Source organism: Diorhabda sublineata, chromosome 9 (genome assembly GCF_026230105.1).
Source record: "Diorhabda sublineata isolate icDioSubl1.1 chromosome 9, icDioSubl1.1, whole genome shotgun sequence".
Classification (NCBI taxonomy): Eukaryota; Metazoa; Arthropoda; class Insecta; order Coleoptera; family Chrysomelidae; genus Diorhabda; species Diorhabda sublineata.
In genome coordinates, this window is record NC_079482.1 from 23,866,565 (window position 1) to 23,893,935 (window position 27,371).

Genomic DNA, 27,371 nt, shown 5'->3' on the forward strand with positions numbered 1-27,371 from the left:
TGTACAATTGATAATACAGAATCAACAAATTTTCTAACTGTGAAAATTAATAAATTAATTGCTAACTACGCCAAATAACTCGTAATTAACTTCCTAGTCAACTAGGAAATTCTATGCCTTTCAGTACATAAATTACTGTTTTAATGATTTAATACGATTAAATCAAATTCTGACAGTTGCCTTGACAGTCAACGTGTCAATTTAGGTAACCGACGTGTTATTTAATATAATTTTTTTGTTTCAGGTACGTATTTCGGTGAATCTACATTTGGTAAGTTTTACCGGTAACGTGAGAAAATACTTACCTGTGCAGTTTATTCAAAATTCTAAAAAAAAAATATATTTCACCTCCACCTGCGGGTTTATTTAAATTGTTTTTGGAAACTTCGTCAGAATTCGCGTTTGAGTATGTTTTCTATCCCTCTAATCGCTCTATAAACAAGAATTTGCTTTGTAAATATTTTCTCATGATTTTTTTTTGAAAATATTATATCAAGGTAAATATTGTTGGTTTACAAAAGATTATTTTTAGATTTGAATACGTTTGTTATTTGTTAATATAACAGTTACCTATTGAATTTACTACCTATTTTAGTAAATAATTTATTATTCGTATACATTTTTATAAAAATTGTTCTCACATTATATTCATTTCATTTTTTGAGTACCACTTACAGAGTGGATAGGACTAAGAACGCAAAAGTTTCTATGGCAATTTATTATTTAGAAAATGCATCCCTGATGAAACCTCGTACCAACTTTTCACTTTTAAGACCTTTTTATTCACTTTTAACACCTTTTTATATGTTTTTATTGATAAATCGTCTCCATTTTAGGTCGCTGTTGATAGAAAATTGGTCCTAGATAACAAAAAAATTGACGTTTCGTCCTTTTTCGATATTTATCAAAATAAATAAAATGTGAAAAAGATATTTATATTGGTGTGGATGAAATAATGACTACCTACCATAACATTGACCTTCTATACGGTAATGAAACAGAACGGAACATGAAAAATAACGAAGGAATTTTTCTACTAACAATAAGATCCAAATAAATGACAATTATATCATATAAAATCTACAAATACTTACTAAATAACATGAATATCAAAATTCCTATTTGAAAAATGTGAAGAAAAAAATTGATAACATAATTCTGACGAAACAACCCATTCATATGAGGGTTGCTACTTAAGTTTGAGATATGGCAACACCGATGTCAATATGTCAACATCTCGAGCAACCGTGGTTCGCTGGTTTTTCGAATTCAATCGGATTTACACTTATAAATCTACGTTATCACAAGGAAAAATGTGCATATGCCTTGTCGAATCCTTATCCTTTTACCAATATTCTTGAAATTTTCACTTTCTACTGCTGCTTGCAAAAGGGAACAGAAACAAAAATAAACAAATTTGAATTTTTGGAATCGAGAATTCGAGCAAAAAACGTGGGAAACACCTCCTAGTCCTACCAAAGGATGATTTTATTAGACGCATTGTTATTTGCGATGAAGAATGGATTCATATCAACAATCCGAATATTGGAAATCAGTATTTAGACAAAGAACAATTACCAGAACAATCAAAAAAATTAATGTACTTGGAAATAACTCCAGGTGGTCGAGCTCTCAATGCTGAGGTATATAGTGAAAAATTTAACAAAGGAATGTCAGGGTTCACTTAAACAAAAGCGGGCTCTTACAACAAGACAATGCTAAACCACATACTGCGAACGTTACGCAGAATAAGATTGAAGAACTTGATGGTATTGAATTGCCTACCACATCCAACATTTAGTCCGGACCTTGCCCTGTCAGATTACTATTCATTCAAATCCATTGCGAAAGAGATGATGAAGATGCGGTTCGACAATTTTTTTGCATCTAAACCACAAAAATTGTTTTACCATGACTAAATTGTAGTTTGAAACAATAGAATTCGATTATCAAGGCTTTCTTTTTGCATGATTATTTAATAGATACAGTGAACATTATAATCCGGCATTATTTATATATTCCACTACAATTGAAATCGAAGGCATTTCTTCCCAAATCTTGACTCTGAAGAACCTGTTCTGTCTGGACTACACTACACAACACCAACTGTCTTCTACTTTTAATCTCGACACTAGCTCACTAATTTACTTCTTTTGGGTCTTCTTAATATTTCAGTCTAGTCCAACGGCTGGATTTTATTACATTCTGGGGGTTGTGCCTTATTGTACTTTCTCTTGCAAGTCACTAAAGAAGTCGCTGTTTTCTACATACCAAGACATTGATAATACTTCACGATACTTCTGTAGAATCTTTGTATGATTTCAATATTGCTTGAGTAGATACATCCTTAAAATCGTATGTGGTAAGCTTTAGAATAATTTGTTAATTTCTATTTGATGGATGCAGGTTTGCAGATGGAATAAATAAGATTGTTGATAGTTTTTGGTATTCATCTATTGTCGGTAACTGCAGTGTCAGTAAAGTGATTTGTACATCCATTCAAAGTTTCATTTTTATTTTTGTGTTTTGTCTAAAGAAAAAAAGTATATAAAGATGATAATGAAACGCTTGTTCAACTTTTTTTACTTATTAAATTATGCTGCTGTTATTAAAATAAACGTCCCTCGAACTACATTAACCCTTCAACTTATCAAAATTAAAAATTTTGAGCATCCGGTAAGCAACAAACATTCATTTTCCGCCAAGTCGGAAAGTTTTTATAAAAGTCTTCAGTTACAGAGCATCACATAACATCGCAAACGTAAATTTACTTGTAATACCCCACTTGGGAACACTTATTTCTAATTATACAACCTCTTATACCCTTAAGTACGAAGGGTTGCATACCAGGGTCGCTGAGAGCGCGATTGTGAAAGAAGGTATTTCGAAAGACTAATACTCAACTCTGAGCCAATAAGTATTATATAAAGTTTTAGTCGAGAAGATAATTTATCTTTGTATTTCATTTTATTCACTAAAATACGAGGGTTCTGAGGTAGACAAATATTTATAATTAGTTATGGCTTTATTGTATTTCAATTCTTCATTAAGATCAATACACTTTGGATGCATATTTTCCATTCCGTTAGAGGTACCTCCAAAACATTTCAACGCATCAATCGCTTAGTCAAATCTAGACGGGAATAAGAAGAAATAAGATTGGTATCCCTGATTTTTCGAAGACTTCTGGCGAACAAATGCTGTTGTTCAATTCATAATTGACCATTCTACCGTGGCTACATGTCCAGTTATTCAGGCGACAATTTGCTTGGAAGTACTTCAAGCGCGAACAACTTTTTTTGGATTTGACTCATCTAGAAAGACCCATTGTTGTTTAGTTTAGGGTTTATACGAAAAGATCTATGATTCTTTCCCCATCACGATCTTGTAGACGTTTTTTGAAGCACCGAGTACTCAGAAAAATAGCGGGAAAAAAACTTTTAAACAGAGATGGTGTGACAATCTGGATCCAGGAGGATGAAACTGAAGAGGAAACAGGTTTTAAACCTACCATACAAGAAGGAAGAAGAAGAAGTACTAAAACTAGTAATAAAGGTGGATGTGGAAAGACAGACAAGACATTTTGCGGTCAAAAACCCACGAAGCAAAAGCGATTTGTGCAACAACGTCTTGTCTTTACGATCAAGAAAGCCTTTGGACAAATTTCCTCGCAACCGACAACGATTTTCATATTCAAATTCATTTGACGTGATTTAGGATTTCTCTTATTGCCTTAGGCACAACTACAATCTCCAGTAACAATTTTGCTAACGAAAACTGAAACTAGAAAGTTATGAAGCTTTTCCATTACACAGTTTACTAAGGATTCAACTCGGATCCATATTATTAATAGTTAAAACATATCAGGATTGAACATATCAAACACACGATGATTGACGTATGAACGAAACTGGATTTAACATATGGAATGAAAATCATTGTGATCTAGAAGTATTTCTTACCAACTATTGATGTTGAAACTTCACCAAGTTGAAAAGAATACCTCAGTTTATGAGGTGATTGCGAACAATATCAGTGTTTCCGTTCACATCATCTCTGTTTTTCAGGCACGGTTGTTTGTTTTTCTACATAAAAAACTGTCGCTCGATAGGGGGAATCTCGATAATAAAACGAATTGAAGTTATTTCGCAGGCACACTAATTTTATTTTCCAATTAACACAATCAGCAACAAATTATCCAAAAAGCCGAAAACAAGTAATGGTAAACGGGTGACAATGTGCTTCTATTACATAAACAATGACCTCCGCAGGCTACACAATCAGGCCAGTCTCATTAGCATAGATTTGCATCGTGCCAATATGGTTGCCGTCGGCCGTCGCCCTCCGTTTCCTAATTCATTGTCTGTTTCTGAACGGATATACTACGGTCCGTACAATACCTAAGCCGCATTCTTCACTTTATGGACCAATTCGTCCTGGAAAAGGATAAAAGAGATGATGTTGCGGGAGAGAATGGAATTTTTCAATGGAGGAGATTTAATATATGAGTTTAAAACGCCGACAGGGAACTTAATATTCTGTATTTTCAAATCGTAACTACTCGTTTCGGGAACGAAAAACACAAAGATGGTAATCTCTTAAACTAATTTCACGTTTTGTAAGTTTACAGGGATATTGAAATGGGAAGATAATAATTGATAAAGGAATTTCAAATAAAAGTTTACTGCCATCATGTGATCGCTGGCAAATGACACCAATTTGCATATAAAAATCATCATCAGCGTTGTGGCATTTTTGTGGATCAATACACATGTCAACACAAACGAATTATAAATAAATAATAAAATTGAAAAAGTCACTTGTCGGTGTTCAGTTTCGTCCGACTCATATTTCTTTTAGAAAGACGTTGACCAGGCCATTAAATTCGATTCCTACCGCTAGAGGACGCTAGTAATCACTTTGTTTTATCCTGAATTGGATGATATAGACAATAACAGCGTGTGGTTTCAACTGGCGGTTTAAGTATTTGATGTGGACTGATCAAAAATATCGCGCGATATCATCTTTATAGATTATGGGAAAAAGTCAAAAACCTCGAGGACTTTCAAAACCAACACTACAATTGATCATATCTTAAACCCTTCCTTCAATCAAGAAGGAGCTAAGATCATACATGCATTTGACTTTTATTTAAATCTTATCCAAGCCCTTCTCCATCTCCTTCTTCATTGATTATTCATTCCATTGATTTTTCTCATAACTTTTTTTAGTTTCACTTTATTCTTTAATCATAATTGTCAACGGGGCCTCTATATTATACATATATCGTCAAATGATTATGGCTCAAGTTAGCAATAATGAAATATTTGATCTTGTTGTAAATGACGTACCAAAGAAAATAATTGGACTAATAAATAATTGTCAGTAAAGTAGAGATATCTCAGGTTTCTTCTCATCTAAGTCCATCCATCTTCATCATCCAATTAAGGACCTCTAATTTCCTGTTTGGACAAATTCTTAATATTTGCCTGTATGACAATATTTTAATTATCCAACCTACTAGCAAAACACTCTATATAAGAGACCACGAAAGAAACAAACTCCAATTTCTTGTTGACTCTATTTCACGGTCTTGTGAAGATGAATCGTTATGTATATTTGTATGGCTTTATTATATACACTCGGACGTAATAGAAAATAAACGGAGAGACATTATAAAAATGAAAAAAAAAAATGAAAAATGGCTGTCAAAGGAAGAATCCATTTAATAAATAAACTGTAGCGACATCGAAGGGTGGCCGGAGTAATATATGGGAAAATTCCGGGACTCTTAACCAATAGTATTTCTTTATATTGCTATTGAGTTGCTGTATATATGATTTATACCAAGAGATTTGGTTTTATGTAATAAATACCAACTTTTCGAAATTAAGACTATATCAATAGGAATTTCATGAATATTTATCGCATTAGCACGTCGATTTCCGTTGCCACGAAACCGATATGGAAGGTAATGTGACAAAAATCCATGAGTCCGTATTGGCAGACCGCCGGTTAGATGTGCCGAGAGAGTTAAAACTGTGGAAATTTAAGAATCACGTGGGTTATATCCTGCTTGCAGGATGGGTGTCGCGTTTGCTTGCTCCAGACAATAAACGAAACCTAAAACCACTTCAGAGTAGTATTTGAAGCTACATTCGTCATTTCGAGACAGTCGACGAAACATAGATACACTAGAGACCACGGATTTGTTGAAATAGTGCACTTAAGATGATGAATATCTCGAGGCAAAAAATGACAGAAAAAAATTGGTCCTGTTTGGCACAAATTCACACTTATGTCATCGCTACGGCTAAATTGGTCGAATTGAGTAGCGCAAACTGATATCCCAACGTTAGTTATCTCCAGATATGGCCCCGTGCGATTTCATTTTGTTTAAAAATTTGAAAAAATAATTTGCCGGGTAGAAATATGAATCGCACTAGGAAGTTATCGTTGCCACAGAGGTCTACTTAAAAGAAGTCATTAAAATGTCTTTTCCAGATTGAAAAAGTTGGAGCATCGCTATGTCAAATGTATCGAATTAAAAGGAAACTAAATTGAAAAATAAACCGCTACTTTCTAAAATTTTTTTGGTCTTTTTACTACCTTGCGCAGAGTAAGTTCTTTAGATACACCTTCGATTGCGTAAAGAAACATATTTTACAAACTAGGGCGTGAAAAATTTTTATTAAGATCTCCATAGCTTAATGACTAAGAGTGAGAGACTCACAAAACTAAAAATCGAAGATAAAATTTAATAATTGCACAAAGAGCACCTTTATTATCAGTATGGTTAATAATTGAAATCATCTGTTGTTTTCTCAAATTGTGCTAATTTTGATTAAAATGTTCAATATTAATAAACGCGTTATAGTTTCTTCTGAAGAAAAATTAAACATACTTTACGCACCAGTGCGTAAAGGAAATTGCTATTAAACTTTTGTATTTTGATAAAACTTTCGGTAGTAGAAAAAATATTGTCTGCAATTCGAATGTTAAGACCTTTTTTAGACTGGTCGCTTTCGTTAAAAAAAGGCTACTTCACCCAGTTGTTACATAAATATTTATTTTATATTTTTGGATTTCTATGGTATACCAGGTCTGGCGATTGAATAACGAGACTGCGCGCCTAAAAGGCGTCCTATACGGGTGGGGTAAAAAACGAGTAGTGCTTTGGGTGTCTAGATATCTTGTCATGTTTTCGTCACTATTATAGTATTTGTACAGTAGCGGTTTGAAACGAACGTATCAATCTCAAATTTCCCGTAAAATTGAAGAAAACTCCGACTGAGTGTTATAAATTGTAGCAAGAAGCTTATACGGACAATTTTCTATCTCCTGCGCGGGTTTTTGAATGGTGTAAGCGCTTTGGTGAGGGCACTGAAGATGCCCAGCGCCCAGGTCGCCCTGTGACTGTTTCAACTCCGGAAACAGTGACCACAATCAACCAAATTGTGCGTGCAGATTGTCGAATGAGCATCCGGATAATTGTCGAGGCTGTAAAAGCCGATAAAGATACGGCTACTCCTAACCAAAAGCTCTTGCGTCTGCTTTAGTCTGCTCAGGTTTTCTAGAAATGTTAGAAAAAGATCTGTTTGGAAAGGCACCCGATTTGATTCGATGGAAGCGGTAAAGCAAAAAACGGCAGAGCTCCTAAAGACACTCACTAAAGAAGACTTCCAGCACTGCTTCGATCAATGGAAAAAACGTATGGAAAGGTGTGTGTATGTAGAATAATTTTTATAATAAAAAACCCTTTTACGTAAGCAGTTTCGTTATTTAAAAGCCAGACCTCCTACCTACCTACCTAGTTGGGAAATCTAAAGATAAATGGAATGTAGAAAGTTGTTAATAATTTCAAATATAATCAATATCGTCTCACACTGATTTACTTGATGATGGACAAAATTGTTACTGTTATTAAATTTTATAATTAGACATCATAATAAGTCAAATAAATTGATAAAATTCCATCATTATATATGTCAAAAAGAAGCAGATCGTCAAATTATGGAAGTATACAATGAATAAAATAAATAAGATCACAGTTTGAAAGTATTTTTCCGGTAAGAAGGGAATGTAGAGCAAACAGTATAGCTAGACGATGGTAAATCATCATCGTGACCGCAAATTCAAGTATCTCCTGACTCCCATGAAAATAATTCTCATTAAAATTCATTATTACGCGGCCACATCTTTTACATATTTCATATTGCAATTAAAATTCAATTTCAAGTCTTCACACATTCAACCTCAAAAGGTGAAAAGGGGAAGATGCTAATGCCATTTTCATTCCGTCTTGTCATCATCCGGCAGAAGCTTTTCTATATATTTGTCATACTGATGTTATATTCTGAATTAAAAATTTTCGACGCGTATGAACTGGGAACGTCTGAGTCACTTCAACGTCATGATTATAAAGTATGATGTTCCAACTTCATAGCAGACATGAATGTATAATTTTGGAAAACTTATCCTTAAGACAAGAAACTGCCAGAGTAATATATTACAAACATACACTGGAATCTCCCACTCAAATTTCAGTTCTTTATAGGGAACATAAAACTTGGCGGGATATTAAAGGGCTTTGGTAGCGTGCAAGGTCTGAACTTTCTAACGCCATGGGCGGTTCCTACATTCATTTACGAGCATTAAATTTGCAAAGCGAACAGAAAATTGCACCGTAAATATCGATTGCCAGGTAAATTATTGCAACTTAGAATACATTGTATTGTACATTACAATCATACATTTGATTAATTATGTATTATTGCAAAAATAAGGGATAAAAGGGGATAACAATTTTAGATGCAATATAAGAACGAAAATACCCGAGATATTCATTCGGAATATTTTGAATAATGCTTTATAATAATCATCAAATAGTATAAATTTATAAATAACATTGTTTTTCAAATTCAAGTCCTTCATATAAGGGACTAATTACCAGAATTACCAGTTAGGATCAAGCATCCAAGCAGTTACTATTCTGTGAATTTTCTGTACATTTTTTTGAAGTTTACTAAACTTTCGTCTCGTGCCTCTTAATTCGGTCAACTAAACTTGCAGTGGCAGTAAACTTAACGTCGGTCCGAACTTCAGCAAATCTGCCACGCCATCATTTACACCGTAAACACACTTCGCGGTTCCAGCAACTACGTAATTTAATTTGAGAAAAAAAAACAATCTTAAAAAAATTTTGTTTTAACTCGTGACATGACATTAGCCAGTAATACTTGAACCAAGTCGTTCATTTGCTAAGAACTGATGACATTTGACAGATGCTCGATCTTATAGCTACAAATACAGACACTAGATACAGTATGTGTTTACCGTCCTATTAGCAATAAGAATTCTGATTCTCTGTAATTTATGCTCGGGTTCTTTCGCTTTTTTACTAGGGGTAAACTTTATAATGTTAAAACAACTTATACAGTTGTCGGATTATATACATCACTTCAACACACAGATTATTACAGATTATTGATCACTTCGTACAAGTCCCTTTTTTCTGTTTATGATCAATTATGAAAAATCACACGTTATTCATAATAGTGCGTTGGGCATCTAGATATCTTGTATATGCACGTGCCAAAACACGTTGAAATTGATAAAAAACTCCGACTGAGTGCTATAAATTGTTTCAAGAGGCCTATGGGGACAATTCTCTATCTCGTGCTCGTGTTTTTGAGTGATGTAAGCGCTTTGGTGAGGGAACTGAAAATGCCCAGCGCCCAGGTCGCCCTGTGACTGTTTCAAATCCGGAAACAATGACCAAAATCAACCAAATTGTGCGTGCAGATCGTCGAATTAGTATCCGGATAATTGCCGATAATTACACTTGACAAAAGTCTTTGCGAAGCTGGTGCTAAAAAATCTGACTCCTGACCAAAAGCCCTTGCCTCAACGGGTCTGCTCAGATTTCCTTGAAAGGTTAGGAAAAGATCTGCTTTGTGCGGTTCCCGATTTGAGTCGATGGAAGAGCTCCTAAGGCACTCAGAGTATATTGAAGGGGAGCTTTCTCGAATGTAGAATAATTTTTATAATAAAAAACCCTTTTTACGTAACCAGTTTCGTTATTTAATAACCAGACCTCGTACTCTAGATATAAAGTGTAGTACACACGTTAACGTATTGTCTGATGTAACACATCTTCTTATCTTGAATGAGAATGAGGTCACTTTGCTGTAGGTTTACGTATTTTGACCTTATGGAAAAAGGCATTCACCTCGCCACTGCGGAATTCCGATTGCGATGTCACGGGGTAAAACGGCGACGCTCGAGAGAAATGCCGCGCCACCGTGCCTCCTAATTATAATGTAGTGACGTAATTACAAGACGCGTTACGTGTCTGGATCTCAGGTTATTATAGAAGATGATTAATACTGCAATTATACACTAGTCCCTTCATTCTCTTCTTTCTTTGCTAATATCGGTTCGAGACCCGATTCTTTGTTGATCGTTAGAGACTGAGATTTATTGGAGGAGATTTTCCCTGTCTACATTTTCCACACTGATCTCTTTTCTGAAACTTCAATACTGTTTGAAAGTTCTTTTGTGGGGTCGTTGTTATAGGTACGATAAGAAACGAACTTTCAATAGTTCGGCTATGGTGATTTTAAATTTTCTCGGCGCGTTCGGAAATCTGGAAAAGTAAGTAACTACTTGGAAAAGTTCGAGTGTATATATGTATGGGTGACGAATATTATCGAGAAACCTTTGTGATTCGTATTGTATTTTGAAACAACGTTTACTCTATTCACAGAACTTTCGTTGATATTCGCGTGTATTCTTTAGAATCGTAACGATAAAATAATGAAACTTTTTAGTTGAAATTTTTTCGATGAAACGTTGTCAAGTTCTCAAATGCAATCATAAATCATGCAGATAGATGGCGCTTTCTGTTACATCAAAGAAGTTAATTGTTGAATCCTAGAAAATGAGTATGATGTAGTGCTATGATTCCGAAATCATACAAACATAACCTTTTTGTAAATTAAGGTTCTATTTACCATCAACTATATTCTATCAAACGGGCACAGTCCCAGGACTTCACATACATTCCAACATCACACAGATAGATGGCGCTTTCTATTACATCAAACGTCTCAATTGTCATAGTATTGCTACATGCATTTCGTTCAAAATATACTATAAGAAACCTCAAAATGAATTCAGGACGTCGCAATGAACGGAGAGGGTAATGTTTTGATTTGACAAAAAACATTTGGAGACCATTATTCAAAAGAAGACAATTGTAGTTTATAAAGATATGTGGACTTGCACGGCCGTTAAGAAATTCACACAGGTTGATAAGAAACTTATTATAGAGTACAAATAGTATATTCCGAGAGTAGTCTCGTTATTTTCTCCCCAAAAGAACAAGTCTATTAATCCAGATTTGAATACAAATCGTCTTGAATGAAGTATACCCACAGAAATATCATTACAGTTTGGTGTCAATTAAGTTCTACAGAAAAGTTTTTAAAGAATATTTAGAGGACCTGGAAAGCGCAAAATTTCAGCTGGACTTGCACCATCGGAAGGCAGAACAAGCTACCGTACTTGTGATAAATGTTATTGCCTCTTCTATATCTCGGGTGCTGATTGACGATTTTCGAACATCATTTATTCATTTTTTTTGTTGTTTTCGTCATTAACAGAGTTAAATCGGCGACTCGCATGAGGCAAGCTTTCTAGGACTTCACGACCTTCACTGAATACTTTGTGCAACTCAAATATTTCTGTTCGCGTAGAAGTAGTTTCCCTAGAACACTTCGGCGATATTTTCAACTATTCTTCAGCCATATTTTCATTTCAAACACACCATTGATCAACTGTTTTTTCGCATAGTAAATAAACACGTAATACTTGAAGTATGGTTTGAATTTGGGCCTTGAATATCTTTACACCGTTACTTTATAATATTTTGGATTTAAAATTTGATATCAACCTAAAATTGAAACATAAAGGAAGAACGTCACGTCGTTTTGCAATAGAATAATTTATTTTGGAAGTAATCACAAAATATCAAAATGAATTATCAACAATGTCGCCCTGATTTCTTATTATTATTTTTTTGTAATATTTGTAGTAATTTACTTTTGATATGACACAAAAATTATCAAACCGTTGCGTTCCATTGCAAGACTTTGAGTATCGAAACTGAACCATCGTGTTGTCTGAATACTTCGACTAAATGACAGTCTCTTTTGCACAAAAATTGACGTGAATCGATATAAACTCTAATAAATATCGGTTTAAATATCGATTCCTGTGACCCATTCTGTATATAAAATTTCAAAAAGAAAATTGTAGGAATTTACTTTAAAAGTTCTTGCAAGAGTCGATTTTTCAATTCTGAAAAAATATTTATTTTCTACGGAATTGATATTCGAATCAAATATGGAAAACTTTTGGATAGGGGAAATGTATCATTGTCAACTTCGGTATAAGAAAAGCTGATTCAAACTTTTATATAAGAGACTTGCATGAACCGCATGAAAGTTAATAAGCAAGAAGTGCCTTTTAACATTAAACTGAGATGTGTGTGCTTTCAATTGAAAATCCAACATTTTTAGAAACTTTGTCGAAAAAGTCTCCAACGCACAATTTTTTTCCTAAACCTACATATTTTTTGTGAGTATTTAGCTCACTCTTATTAATAGGAAGTCCTTGTGTTTTAGAGCAATGAAGAGATGTTATCCTTTATACAACTCCTTTAATCATTTGCCTTTTTTATATTGGCTGCTTATGAGAAAGTCAAGGTTTGTTATTTTTCGATTTATATAATAAGTTGCTTTCCTTATTTGTTTGAATTGTATTGATTGTTTTATAACAAGTAGATGAGTTTGTATAAAGTCAATGCTGGCTCCGGCAACATCTGTGCACTTTCTAATCACTTATTCATTCCGGCTTGCTCGGAATCCTACAATTAAATTTTCCCCAAAAGACAATATCCTTATATTAGGTAATACATTTCTCTCTTGCCGGAATTCTCTCATTATCTCTCCACGTGAAAGATGAACTCGGTAGGAATTCAAATCGAATTTTGAAATTAATGAGCCGTTCTGTCTTCCTCATTTTTCGCCAAATTAGATACAATGGTAGTTTCTGGAACTTGATGATTAGTTGGTTGTCGCCACTTACTTTTGTTTCTATTTTTTTTTTCAACTTTTTCATTAAGAAATTGCAAGGAAGTTTATAATTTCCAATAAATTTTACTTACAACGATTTGAATAGTTTTAAATTATTAATTAACAAATTGTATAACAATGAAATAAAATTACAATGTTGGAGGAAACTATGACGTTGAAAGGATAAAAGAGGAAGCGAAAGATCCCAAATTAGAAGATTTGATGACCTAAACAAACATGTTGGATCTAAATGGATGAACATCATAAATGTTAGGAAAATTTAGCACCTCTCTAGCTTTCCAAATACTTTATGTCGATCTATTATTCTCCATGCCACAAAGGTGTCCTATCCATCTAGCTATTGCTATTCAATTGTCTTAATCACAGGTTCTACATTCATGTCTTCTCTTGAATGAGTTTGTAAGTAGCTAGCTTGATTTGTACACGTTCATTTTAAGGTTTTTTGTTATTTCTTTTCTTCCCCAACGCATTATAAAGTTGATTCTTTCATTCACATCTTCTTCTTGATTTCCATCGCTCTGTATGTCCACGCTTAGATGTTTGAGGTCTATATTGATATTCATGTTTGTCGATTTCAATGCTTGTGCCCACGTTTATAAATTGTGTTAGGAAGGAAGAATACTAAATCGTCGGCAAAAACTCATCAGAGATTCCAACTATTTCCATGTTTCTGTATCCTACTTGTATCTTTCACTTCTTTCAATACACCATCAATTGTCATTATAAATTCGACTCTAGAGTTCTCTCCTGTCTTGGTCATTATTTTCCTAACCTCTTTTTTTGTTGTTTCATATATATTTTTGATATTGTTCCTCGATTTGACTCTAACTTCTCTTTGTCGAAAACTATTTAATATTTGGTTTCTTCGAACGCTATCAAATGCTTTTTGGATTTCTTATTTATGAATACGTAAATTGATTTCGTGGAATGATCATGCGTGCAAAGGTGTAATCATTGAAATTTTATACCTTGCGTTCTATACAATATTTTATAAAAATTGTTGTAATGTTTGAAAATAAAACAAGTGTATCAATTGATTATACTGTTTCTCGTACTAGATAGAAAAATAATTTGTTTGAATCTGCTCGAGCGAAACAAATATCTATATATTTTACTGTCCAAAACAGTTGTTTCCTCCTCTTTATAGCTAGAAACATATTCGTATACTTGGAGGAAAACCAAATGAATAATTGAGAAGTTTGTGTTGCAAGAGATGAGGAAAACACAATAAGGAATGTAGAAAAATGAAATATTCAGATCATCCCCGCACAGCAATTGCGCCTTGGGCGGCGTTAAATCAAATATTCAACACCTACTTGCAGTATACAGTTTTTTTTTCGAACGACTTATAAAAATGAATGGATTCTACACGCACACGCTCCTTACTCTTTCCGGATACTGTTCCTCCGCGTCACATTCAAGAAAATGTAAACATGAAATTGTATCCCGGAATCCTTTTAAATGCAAAGCGGTTCTTTTTTACGATTTCTTGTCGAATTTCGTCTTGTATTAGGTAATATTCTTTTATTGTGGGACTTTTCCCACGCGACATCCACCGCCGAAAAGTGATGTTGGAATGGGTGTCTAACTCACTATTCGTTACAAAATCTATTAGAAAGCTTCACGACTCTACACAACACTCTTGCAAATATATACATACCAGTAAAAGAAAATTTATTCGGGAAAGTACAATAGTGAGAAAATTACAATCTTTGGTGTTACATAAATCTGGTTGACATATTTGTTTCATGATCATCTTGTATTTAACAAGATAAATAATAAAAAACGAATTTTCTCAAAAAATTTTTGGGAAATTGAGGTCAACTGAAATTATTCCCATCAACTACTCAAGACGATTATGGTCCCAGAAGTATCTGGCCTTACCTAGAGATGGCGGTAATTGATTGAAAAATACCACTGTATTAGAAAGTACACAGTTATCAAGAGTGGATGTTTTTAGTGAATTTGTAAATAATACTGTCATTTGAAAGGCCTAACTGATGTAAAAGCTGTACTAGATACTACTCTGGGTGAGGCTACTACTTCGTTATCAACCAAATATTGGGTTTAAATGGGACCTTACAACCTGCGAAGACTAGCATCGCAGTGGTCTCCAGAAATATTGAGGAAAATTCACTGGTACCGGTTGAACGACGACTGAAAGTGCGACGTCGAGTGTTAAGGGAATTTATTGCAAGGTTTGAGCGAAGGAACCAAGCAAAAACAGTCGCATTCGTATAAAAAAAAGAAAAGAAGAAAATGGACTAGCTCATACATTTGTTATTGCAATGGCCAAATTCAATGAATTAAAGTTTGAATTGCTACCTCATGCACCAGATTTAACCTTTCGAATTATTTTCTGTTCTCAGACTTGAAAAAATTGCTAGGTGGTCAAAGATTTTCCAACAATGAAGAGAGGTGATGTCGGAATTGAGGAACTTGACGATTCTTATTATAAAAAGGGAACTTATTGAACATCGCCGTAAAAAGTGTATGGAGCTAAAAGAAGATAAAGTTGAAAAATAAGTATATTTTTTTTTCAAAACTTTTGTGTTTTCCTATTCTAGGACCTTGCTCGTAGTTTACAAGCAGTCTATCTTATTAGCCTTCAATCTCCAACTGGAATGACCAGATATAGAACTGCAGGTCACCATGCCGAAAATAATATCAAGCTCCACTTAAAAAATTTCGTCATACATTGGAATTAGTGGAAACTTGAATGCAGATGTCCATACCAAGGATCTTGTAAATGATGTCAAGCTCAATTTAAAAAAATTCTAGCAATGTTTTTGGCGCGATTTATGAAACAACGGTATAACAGCAGTTCATAGCATCCATTCATCCGATATCAACTTTTTTATTCGGCAATGGGAAGACTTCGAATGGGTTGCAACAAACATACACGCGATTATCTGCTGTCATCGAATTATGATAATATTTCATTACATATCATTAATTTAATTTGATGCTTAACAGCTAAGAGGATCGCAAAATTGAAATGAAACATTAGATTTTATTCCGAGGTGGATGACTAATTTAATTGGACTATAAATTCCTTACCAATTACAATTCAATTATTACAAATTTGAAAGCAAAAACAATGTTCATTTATTTAGTTTTATAATTATGTTTGGTTTAATTTTAAGAATTCGTAACTTTCTTTGGAAATAACTTTTTCTTCTGAAAATTATTTGCAAGATATTTTCAACAAGAATTCTTGATCTCTAAATATTTACTTTTGATTTGTTCCGAAAATCTAGAGAATAATTTTTATTAGGCGTTGTCATCGAGGGTAAAGAGAAGACAAGAAAATTATTTAGTTTTATGTCTTCTACAGACTTATTCTCGTCATTTCGCAATCGAAACAAAAACATTTTCAACAACTTTCAATTGATCACTTACATCTTCACTTCTCTTTGATTTTCTGACACTAATTCTCGATCGAATTTGACATGTCTCAGCGTTGTGGACACGATAACTCAATTGCTTTTCATTTATTATGTATGTCGGAATGAAAACAAATAGAAATACTTTCATATCATCAATTTTTTTATACGTGAATGTTATGAACCATTTCAAATCAAACTTTTTCCAGTACGGATAAAACTTTTCTGAATCAAGGGACACTTTTTCCCATTTCAGGTGTAGCAAATAAAACAACTCCCATTTCGTTTCTCAAATTTATCATAGGACTCGTACGTGTCCTTCGAACCGCCTACTTTAACTTTTTTTCTTGTGGCCATTATAATAAAAACGTTTTCAAGACCCTTTGGGGACATCATCATGTTTCAAGAAGGTCTCATAAGTGCAATACATTTCGTTATTGGTGTGTAAATCACGATTCTCTAGATTATGTGGAATGTAGCCAGTGGATAGCTTTACTACCAATACCATAACGAGTTTGATTCAGTTGAAGAACATAAAAGTTGCTTGGTTTTGTTTGCTACGGTTCATATAACAAATATTATTCTGATAAGACTGTCCTCGAATATATTTTCTGTATAGAAAATGAGGCTGTAATTTGGCATGATTAAAATGGATCAAATACTAATTCACGTACCATTCGAACGCGTACAGGGTGAAACAAATAACTAAAGATAACTTTTTAAATAAAGACAATTTATTTAAAAAGTTAACTCAAGAGTTCGCTATAAATTAATACATCAAATTCAACAATTTGCAATCCAATTCTGCTAGTAATTAAAGTGTTATAATTTATTTCAAATGGATATTTTATTGAGGTTAGGTTTTTGTGAAGAAAGCTGTAGATGATGGGTGAAGTTTCTTAACCGCTTGGTTTTTCACAAAGAAACATTTTCTAATGTTCAAAGACGGGCTTAACAAACAGGAAAGACGAAGATAGGACGAAGAGGCTGCGCTAAACAATAGGTTTGATGTGCAATTAAATCACTCGTCCCAAACCTCACTTTCCCTCTATCTTTCCCTGTATAATCAATCTCTAGTATTCATGTCGTTGTCCCCTCATTACATAATCAAAGAACTCTAATTTGCAGGTCAATAATTCTCTTTGTGTTGCGTGAAACTTCTTCATTTGCCATTCTATCTGTCTATATGATATTCGTAGTATTTTTTTCAATATACACATTTCAAAGTCTTCCAGTTTTTTCATTATTGCTTCGTTTAAAGTAGCTGCTACCATTCCGTACAGAAGGATCAAGATCATCTACACACTGAATTATTAGACGTAGTTTTCTCCATCCATATCATGTCCACAACGTGTAAGAGTTGTTACTCCAAGACTTGGCTCTTTGAATGAATTTCTGTCTATTTATTTTATGTCAAGATATTCACATTCAAAAGAAAATTCTTTTTGTCGGCTGCTTTACTCGTAGGTGTATTACAGATATGCATAACTATCATGAGTATTCAGATAAAAACCCATTCTTTGACATGTCTAACGTTAGTTTAAGATAAATGTTTGGGTAGGTCTTATCGATCATTATTTGATTTCTTCTTTTTTCGCGACCTATCCACTATTATTGGATTTTGGCGATTACATTTTCGTAGGCTTCTCTGTCCACACTCTTATGTTCTTCAACCAAGATATTTGATATATTCCGACCGTCTTACCCTCAACTATGAGTTGAAGAAGTTGGGCCTCTGAGTATGTGACCCAAATAAGCTATTCATTTCTTCACACCTACATTCATTTAATTTTCTTGGGATAGGTTACTTCAGTGGTTTCGCGCTCCTAACATGTGGTTAGATGTTGTTTACCCTGTGTAGACGCTTTTTGTGTTTTAGTCCGCCCCGAGTATTTCATTTCCTCGGTACAATCCATATCTGGGAGGCTTTACTCGATCTTAACCTGGTGAAGCGCCCAATACGGGATTATTTGATTGGACCAGTTATTTTACCAAATTTTATCTTCTGGATTTATTGGACGATTTGTTGTTATCATTGAGATTGAAACATTGGTTTATTCATGGTAGTATTTGAGGGAAGTCTGTATTTATTTATTTATATCGAATATGAAATCGCATTACAGACAAATGCAGGCTAGAATTTACGTCAATTTTCTAGGTGAAGCGATTACTTCTACAAGAACTCAATTAGAAATTGTCAAATTTGTTGTATCAATTCATAACCAACTCTTGACTTTTTTAAATAACATTGTTAAAAAAAAGTCTCTGATTATTTGACTTTTCATTGAAAATGAAAAATTACAATAGTAAATAAAGTTTTAGAATTATCCATGGTATGAAAATGAGTTTCTTTTAAATTAACTGACAGATGGAAACATCTGTGAACTTTTAAGATTAGTTCTGCCCTAATTAACCCTCCAGAATGGTTTCAACACCTTCTCCTCACCTTAACAGTTTCGTACAATGTACCAAATTTGGTATATGACTTATCAGAGATAAAACTTGATAAATTGCCCTCAACCGTCATATTTTGAACTTCCCTATACGCATCCGCTCTGTGTCTGATCTTATATAGAACACTCTGTATAATGGTACATCGTGATTCACCTCCTGTGTCAAAAAAATGTGTTATTACTTCGTTTTCTCCAATCTATGTGCAAGTTGAAAGTTTAGTATCGTTTTTCATTCCATTTCTATAAGACCCTCGCCATTTGGTGACAAATTTTAATTAAAAAACATTACGTATTACTCGATATTTTATTGCTTATTTTTCCAACAACATCGACAAGTAAGTTATCAAAAAAACGTTATTTAATCCCAAATTTACAATCTAACTGATCCTATTTCCCTTTCACAAGTTAATCCATTACAGTCTTCCAAAGCAGCCGAAGCAACTCTTTCTAAACTCTCTAAAATGCAGCCTTGTTGTTCAGTAATCTCTTCGATACACTCAGTAGCTTCACATACTTCGCAAAGTTCATCGAAAATGTCTTGTAAATCAGTCGTCTGTTGGTTCGATTCGCCGTTAGTGCTATTTTCGTTATCTATAATGTTACTCAATTCATCTGTGACACTGGTTAGAGAATCAGTTTGATTGTTAACAGTTTGGTCAACGTTCTTAACTGTTTCGTCTACATTATTCAATCCGTTTCTGATATCTTTGAACGATTGAACTTGATTTGAAACTTGTCTTAATACATCTTGTAGGGAAGATAAACATGCGCACGGATCGGATTTTGGTACTGAAAGACATAAAAATCTATCATTAATTCTACTTTAGAAAATTGAATTGGTTATATCTGAGTTTTTTGTTTATTTTATTTCAACTGCTGGATGTACGCAATCTTGTAATTATTTAGTGTTAACATAACCTTACTTTTAACGGTCTGCTAGTGAAATTTTTGGCTACAATTTGATAAGTGATATTTGAATACTGCGTTTGTTTAAAAAATTTATATTTCCTATTCAATTTATAAAATAAATATTGGGGATAGAAACTCTTTACTTCACTTTGCTTCTTATTTGAACTACTGAAACTCTTGCTGATCTATGGTTGTGGATCATAGGTTTTAATTAACAATTTGAAGCAGATAATAACGTGTGGAATGAAGATACTTAGAGATATAGCGGTAAAGGAAGTAGATAAAATAAATAATGGCACAATTAGACACGAATTAACGGTGGAGAGTACGATGCAAAAAAATCGAACAATAGTTGATATGGTTTGAACATATAGTGCGAATTTGGTATCACTCAGAAAGAAGTGGATTACACAAGGATGAAGACTCAATTGGAGACAGAATAAACAGGAAGCGAATAATAGAACTAAATGGAGAAGAAAAAATAGTTTGCGGATAAAAATGAATGAGAATTGTGTGGAAAACTATCACACTTGAACAAAAGGGACTAAAAAATCGAATAGAATGAAATTATCTCTAGAAAACCAGAAGTGGAATAAATATTTTGTAAATTCTTATTAGTTTTTCGTTAGTTGTGAAATCACATTTTTTCTAAATATATAATAAACTCACCTTCCAAATTAATGGCCGTAGCGGCTACGTAGGCAATAATACAAGAGACGGCAATAAAGTACTTCATTATTAATTTTTTTTTTTTATTGTAGATGAGATGATCGTTGACTGTAGATCGAATATTATTTTTAAAAGTATTTATATGAAACCTTTGTTTAAATTGGATTTTATATTGTTTTTCGGAATGTGTACCACAAAATATTTATTCAGTAATGTGTTACTGTACTGGTTGTTGTGGGAACAAAATGTAATGTTTGTGTGATTAACAGTGGATTATGAAACATAACAACGAATTTATTCACATTTTTTTAAATATGTTTTCGATGCATTCCGCGTATTTTGTTACAAAATGATCAGTTTGAATGGTTGGATAGTCACATTCTCGAACGTTTGAGTTTGTTTAGGGGCATTATTTATACTAATTACTATTTCTTTTAGTATTAATCAAATATGTGATTGTAGAAAAACGCTATCTAGAATAACGAAGCTAAGTTACTGTATACCAATCAGTATAGCCGTTGTCTTAATTTGTTTCGGACTTGTTGAAAAATTTGGGATAGCAGCGACTGGAATGGAACTGGAATTCATTGAATTGAGTGTGTGACAGCCTTTTAGAAAAAGTTCTAGGTTATCGATATTTCACGTCAAAAATGGATCATAATATCTAAAAAAAATTCGTTTTGTTATTTGTACTATTACTAAAGCTGTGTACCAAACTGTTGTTTAATATTTTAATACTTGAACAACAAAGAACTCGTTATAATTTTGTATTGATCCTTTTAATGCCACTAAACTAACAGAAAATGTGATAATGACGTATCCTGATCCTGAAACGAGACGCCAATCTTTGTAATAGAAGAACCACAGATGAATCAGCTAACATGGGCTATTTGTTTAGTCTAAAAGGCATTGTGTAGCTCCACTGTATATAAAAAAAATGTTTTTTGTCAAACGGTTTCATGATAAGTTCAGTATTCTAAAGCTAAAAATTCTCTTCACTGACCAGATTTTATGCCATGCGGTTACTTAGGTTAAAAAAAAAGGAATTTCATTCTATTAAAGCTATGAAAAAGAAAGCGGTACGCGTTTCCGTTTCTTTCTGTACCATTGGAGATTCTTAATGTTGAAGATGATCTATTAATCAGAATGATAGTATTGCTGAAGCTGTCTAAGATCCATTTCATACGACCCTAATGCTTTGAAATTCTCTCATAGTGGATACACGTTTCGTTTTCTACGCCGCAGAATTTGCTAATACTATAGCGTCTTCAGGACAAAGCTTCTATTAATATATTGGTAAATTGTTCTTGCTTGGTAGACCTTTTGCATGAGCCCTTAAAGAGTTGAAAAAAGAAAACATCTAGAACTCTTTTGAACAAGAGAAGGTTCACATGAAGCCTTGTAGTGATAGAAGAAGTATCTCGTTCTTCAATAGCAACATCTCTTAAGTACTCAGTTGTTCATCTTGCCAAATACGATAAAAATATTACTGACTATGAGGTAAGTAATCAAAAGACTAAAAGAAGTTGAAATCAAGACTGGTGATCTTGACGTCTATTCAACTACTTCTCTAATCTATTTAATCATTTTCGAATGGAGAGGTGGAAGACTGAAAGCTAATAATACCATCTCAACCAATAACTTTTTCTTATCGATCCTATAATTATTTGGAACATATTTGTAATTACAAATCTTGTACATGCCGATGATATTCGTTTGGAATTTGGTCTTTTATTAAAATTAAACGCTGCCTTTTGTGCACACTTTACAAACGTTCAAAAAATTGAAATCATTCCTATTCTTTCTTGAAGAATGTAAATCAATTTCAAACTTTATAACAGTTTGTAAAACTGCCTGAACAATATTACCAAATCGTTAAAATTTGCTGAACAATTTTATGTTTAGAAAAAGAAACTTTACATCAAAAGTGGCGAAAAAGAAAAAGCTCCTCGAATTTTTATCATAAATTAAAAGCTTTTTCGTGCAACAAAATAATGAAATAAATAAAAAATCACACGTGTACAATAATTTCATTTCTATTATTTAGTTGTTGAGACGGGTGCTATCAATTATTCTAACTTTTCCTATTGTTAGTCAGCTATTATTTAAGATTCTAAGAATTATTTTCCCATAGTATGTACTGACACTTTATCCAGTCCGGCAGGTGGATGTTCCAGCGCTGTTGCCATCTCTCAAACGTCTTTTTCCTTGACATTATTTTGTTTTCTAGGTGGAGAACCCGCAATAACTAATGCCGCGTCAGCAGAAACAGTTCTGTACGCTACAATTACTTTGAACAGTCCCTTGCGTTAGATATTTATGAGTTTGTTTCGAGACTTTTGGGCTTTGAAAACGGTTCTCCAATTTGCGATCGCGTACAGTTACTCTCTATCCAAGATTGTGCATGATACGTGGCTTCTTGCATAGCTAGGTCCTCTTATGTTCGGCAGTCGTCTTCTCATGCTCTTCTAACTTAATATAACACGGCAAAATCCTAGTTAAGTACTTTGAAAAACTGACAACGGACCAACGGGCCATCATCACATTAACTTATCCTGAATCCAAACGTGCGGGTGTGCGCCGTTTACATATTGTTCCTAGACCTTGGAGGTGCTGTCATCTCGTTTTACGAATTCGGATAGAGCTAAAAAAACGTCCTAAATTCCCCGTATTTCCGCTATTTGCAGTTTCCGCAGGATCAAATTCGACCAATAACTCTATGGGATTGTATTATTCTAAATTACATAAGGATACATAAGTGTTTGGTAAATTGAAGTTTGGTCTTAAATTTACTTAACTGACTACAGCCATGAAATAAGTTGACCTAACCCAATTTATCTCTATCCGAAATCGTCTCAAGTTTCAAAAAATTGATTGTTGTTTGGTGTTGTATGTAATATGTCACGTTTTGAAATGATTTTGATCATCTTCAGTAATTTGTGTTTCTAACTATCTTTCTACAATAATTCGGTGCCTAGAAACAAAAATAGAATGGCGTGATTCTTAATTCACAATTTGATATTCCTCTCCTTTACCAATTCGATTATTATTATTTCTTATAGGTGTGTACACAATGTAAAATGAGGAATTGCTCCGTCATGTATAAACCACGTGCTGTTTCTAAGAAATAATGGAAAATTTTGTGGGAATTTCTTCCACATATTACATGTAACTATATTTCTTACGTTTTCAGATCAAACATAAAATATGTAATATTTGTTCCTCTTTTCTTTGAAGTAGACGGTCGATCGGCTTAGAACTAACTGGAAATATTCCATATATACATGATAAGTAGATCAAAGTTAAATATTCACTCGAATAAAACCGGTCAAAAGTTTAGATTTTCCGGAAACTCGTGGAAACCAAACTTTTACGTATTATATATTAAACTCTAAATATATCCTTCTGACTGCGCCAATAATTTGCTGTTGCTCGTATCTATGAATAGTAAGAAATTTTAAGAAAGGTAAACTGTAAAAGTGAATTAATTAAAAAATGAGATAAAGTAATAGAAAACTCCAAATACCAGTATGTAAAACATATCTAATTGGGGTAATGCATTTCAAGGTAAGTATATAACAAACTATGTATTATTTCCATAGTAATAAGAATTTAAAATTGATTTTCTTAATGTTTATTGGTTACAATTACAATGATTTCAAAAAAAAATTAACACGAATTAAGGTTTCGGTAATCCTATTTGTGCTTGACAGTTTGCTCCATTACAATCCTCCAAGGAAGCTTCAGCAACTCTTTGTAAACTTTCTAAAATGCAGGTTTGTTGTTCAGCGATTTCTTCAATGCATTCAGTGTTTTCACAAACGTCACATAGATCGTCGAAAACTTCTTGCAGATCGACGGTCTGTTTGTTCAAGTCGGTTGAAGTACTGTTTTCGTTATCAATAATGACAGATAAATCGTCTTCCAATTTACTAAGTGAATCAACTTGATTGCTTATAGTTTCGTTAATGTTATCGAAAGTTGCGTCAACGTTTACTAATACATTTTCGATATCTTTTAAAGATTGTAGATTATTAGAAGCTTGTCTATACATCTCTTGTAGAGAAGCTCTGCATGCGCAAGAATCAGCGTTACTGCTACCTAAAAGGTCTGGAAAGGAAAAAATTGGATTAGATCTCGTTATAAATAGTTTTCGAATAGTTAGTACCAACCTTGAAGATTGACTGCTGTGGCAGAAATGTAGCCGATGGTGCAAATGAAAAAGTAGCAGGTCAAGTACTTCATTGTCGGTATTGTTGGTGAACTGTGTATTCGCTTTCATTTTCATTCTTATTTATATTAAAATTTTTATTTGAATATGATTATTTTGTTTATTTATTCGTATGTTTACGATCCCAATAAAGTAAATCTTATAATTAATAATATGTTAATCTTTCCGGGTACAAAACAGTAATCAATATTTACGGAAAATGTTATTAAATTATTTTTTAGCTTGAAAAAATAACCCCTATTTTTGACCATTGAAATAAAACTAGTAGTTGACTCATTCTAATATCAAATTCGGGAAATGTATCTTTACTTTCGTACTTAAATGAAACTCTTATGAAACATTAAAGTTTGTAAATAGGAAAAATCGCTAGGGGCCAGATCTGGTTAATACGATTGGTACTCAACCAATGATGTGTGATACTCTTTATTTGTTTACATTTTTGAAGATAGTAAATGAATACAATCTTATGAGTATCCCAAAAAATGGTCGCCATCACTTTTCCGGCCTTTTGCGAAGAATATTTCCCATTACAATTCACTGTCTTGACTGATATCTCAATGCAAAGTTTAGTAGTAGATCCAAGTTATATCTACAGTACTGAAATCGACTCATTTTATTTAAACAACGTTAATAACGTCTGGAATGCATTTGAATAAGTTTTTGACCCATAGTAAGAAAACGCGGCATCGAAAGCATATATTATTCTTCAGGTTTTGGCCGTCCAGAAATTTCAAGGAAAATATCTTAATGTCTGAGGAATATATTCCCCAACTTACATAAGTGCTAAAATGTTCAGGTTTAGGTCAAATAACCCTCGTATATATGTCATTATAATCCACGATCTTCGGTCATTTTCGAGGCAGCTCCAAAATTCCATCAATTTTGAACCTCTGGAGGATACCGGCTACCTTTTTCACCGTCTTCTTTATGACAAAATCCTTTTCCATTAAGTTTTGGAAAAATTGAAAAGTATGATATCCGGACTTTATGGGTACCAATTAATACCAAACTCAGTCAATGTTTGACAAGTCAACAGTATAGGGTGCCCTTTTGTATATAATATACGTTGCAGAAACTGACTTACAGTTATGAAATTTCGACAGTAAATCATCGTTCAGTATTTATCTTTTTCGAAATATTTCAGGTTTAACAAAGTATAGCAGATTTGGATCGGGTCTTTGAGTTTTGTGAAGATAACTCATAACCCAAGTTTTTTCTAAACTAAATGATTCCAAATTTCCAAATTATTTGATCGTTGATACTTAATCATTAGCGTTGTCTTGAAAGCTCAGATTCATCAGCTCCTTCAGTGAGAACCCTGCTGAAGTCAGGCAAATTTCCACCCCAAAAACAATCAAACCAATATCGGTCAAATACAGCATCCTCACTGTGAACACCACAACTTTTTCTGCGTTTTTGTGATGCATTTCAGCGTCTTCTTTAAGAGCAAGAACCACATAGCGTATTTCTTCAGAAATTTCAGTTTATTACAGAAATACTAACAGAACTGCAACCTTAAATGTCAGCCGTGTTTTAAGGTGGCTCAACTACCACAAACACCATCCACTGCTGGTATCGGAAAATACTTTCAAGCTTGTATACTCACATTCATTTAGAATCAACAATAAATTGGAGATTGGTACGCCAGAAGCTTTTTGGTGTTACATCCGTGAATAACTGGAGGTATTTGAAAATACTGAATTACTAGATTTACGATTCATCCACTTCTAATAAATTTAATTAGATCGTTTCGGTTTCGAAACTTCTATCTATATCTTTTATAAACTATCAAATAACATTTCAAAAACTAATCTCATTTTCGTCTGTAGTTTATTCTTGAAAGTTATTTAGACTACAAATTTATTCGCCTATCATATTCTCTATGATTCATGAATATTTAAACTGTTCTAACCCGTTTTTCTGGATAGTTCGGTCTTCCATGGTATGTTCAATCCCTTCCTTCTAGTTCCTTGAAGGTCTTCTTCGTCTTATTCTGTTCTGTAGTTGATACATCAATGCTTTCCTCGACCACTGCTTCTGCTCCATCCTCATCACATGTCAGAACCAAAGCAATTGTTTAGTTTGTATTCTCTCTGAAGTCCTATATACTCGAGTTGTTCTTCGTCGTATATCTTCATTTCGTATATGCTATGTGCTGGATATCCTGCACGATCTAATTTATTACCAAAGAAAGCCTGCTTCATTGCTCTTCAATGTAGAGACTTGGTAATGTCTCATGTTTTTAGTTTACCCTTCATTTTGTTCCATTGCAACCGCAAAATACCAGCTATCCATGAAGATGTTAAGAGAATTTAGATACAATGAGAACTAGCTTTTAATTTGGTTTCAAAATTTGTTGGTTTTTGACATTATATTTTCCTGTTTTGCTAGTAGTTGGTTATTTGGTTCATTCCGTAACTAAGGTTATTTAGTACCTTGAAATCCCATAAAAAAACCATATTTTGATGACGTTCTTAAAGATTAGATCTATTTTCCATTATATAATGTATATAATTAAACTTTATTTGCTAGCAATAGCATCATTGGTAACTTTTTAGATGAT

General features: G+C 33.4%; 1 protein-coding gene across 16 annotated transcripts in view; it reads left to right on the forward strand.

The window, feature by feature from the left end:
- Positions 1-27,371, forward strand: part of LOC130448898 (protein muscleblind) — a 584,866-nt gene that overhangs the window by 361,296 nt on the left and 196,199 nt on the right. The window contains exon 3 of one of the 16 annotated variants that reach the window (XM_056786481.1): positions 245-1,314. The exons of 14 other annotated variants lie outside the window; for them this stretch is intronic. In XM_056786481.1, the coding sequence (XP_056642459.1) occupies positions 245-370 (126 nt within the window). In that variant the 3' untranslated portion in view covers positions 371-1,314. Of the gene's footprint in view, positions 1-244; positions 1,417-27,371 lie in introns of those variants that run through there. One more of the 16 variants, XM_056786480.1, reaches the window with a different exon arrangement.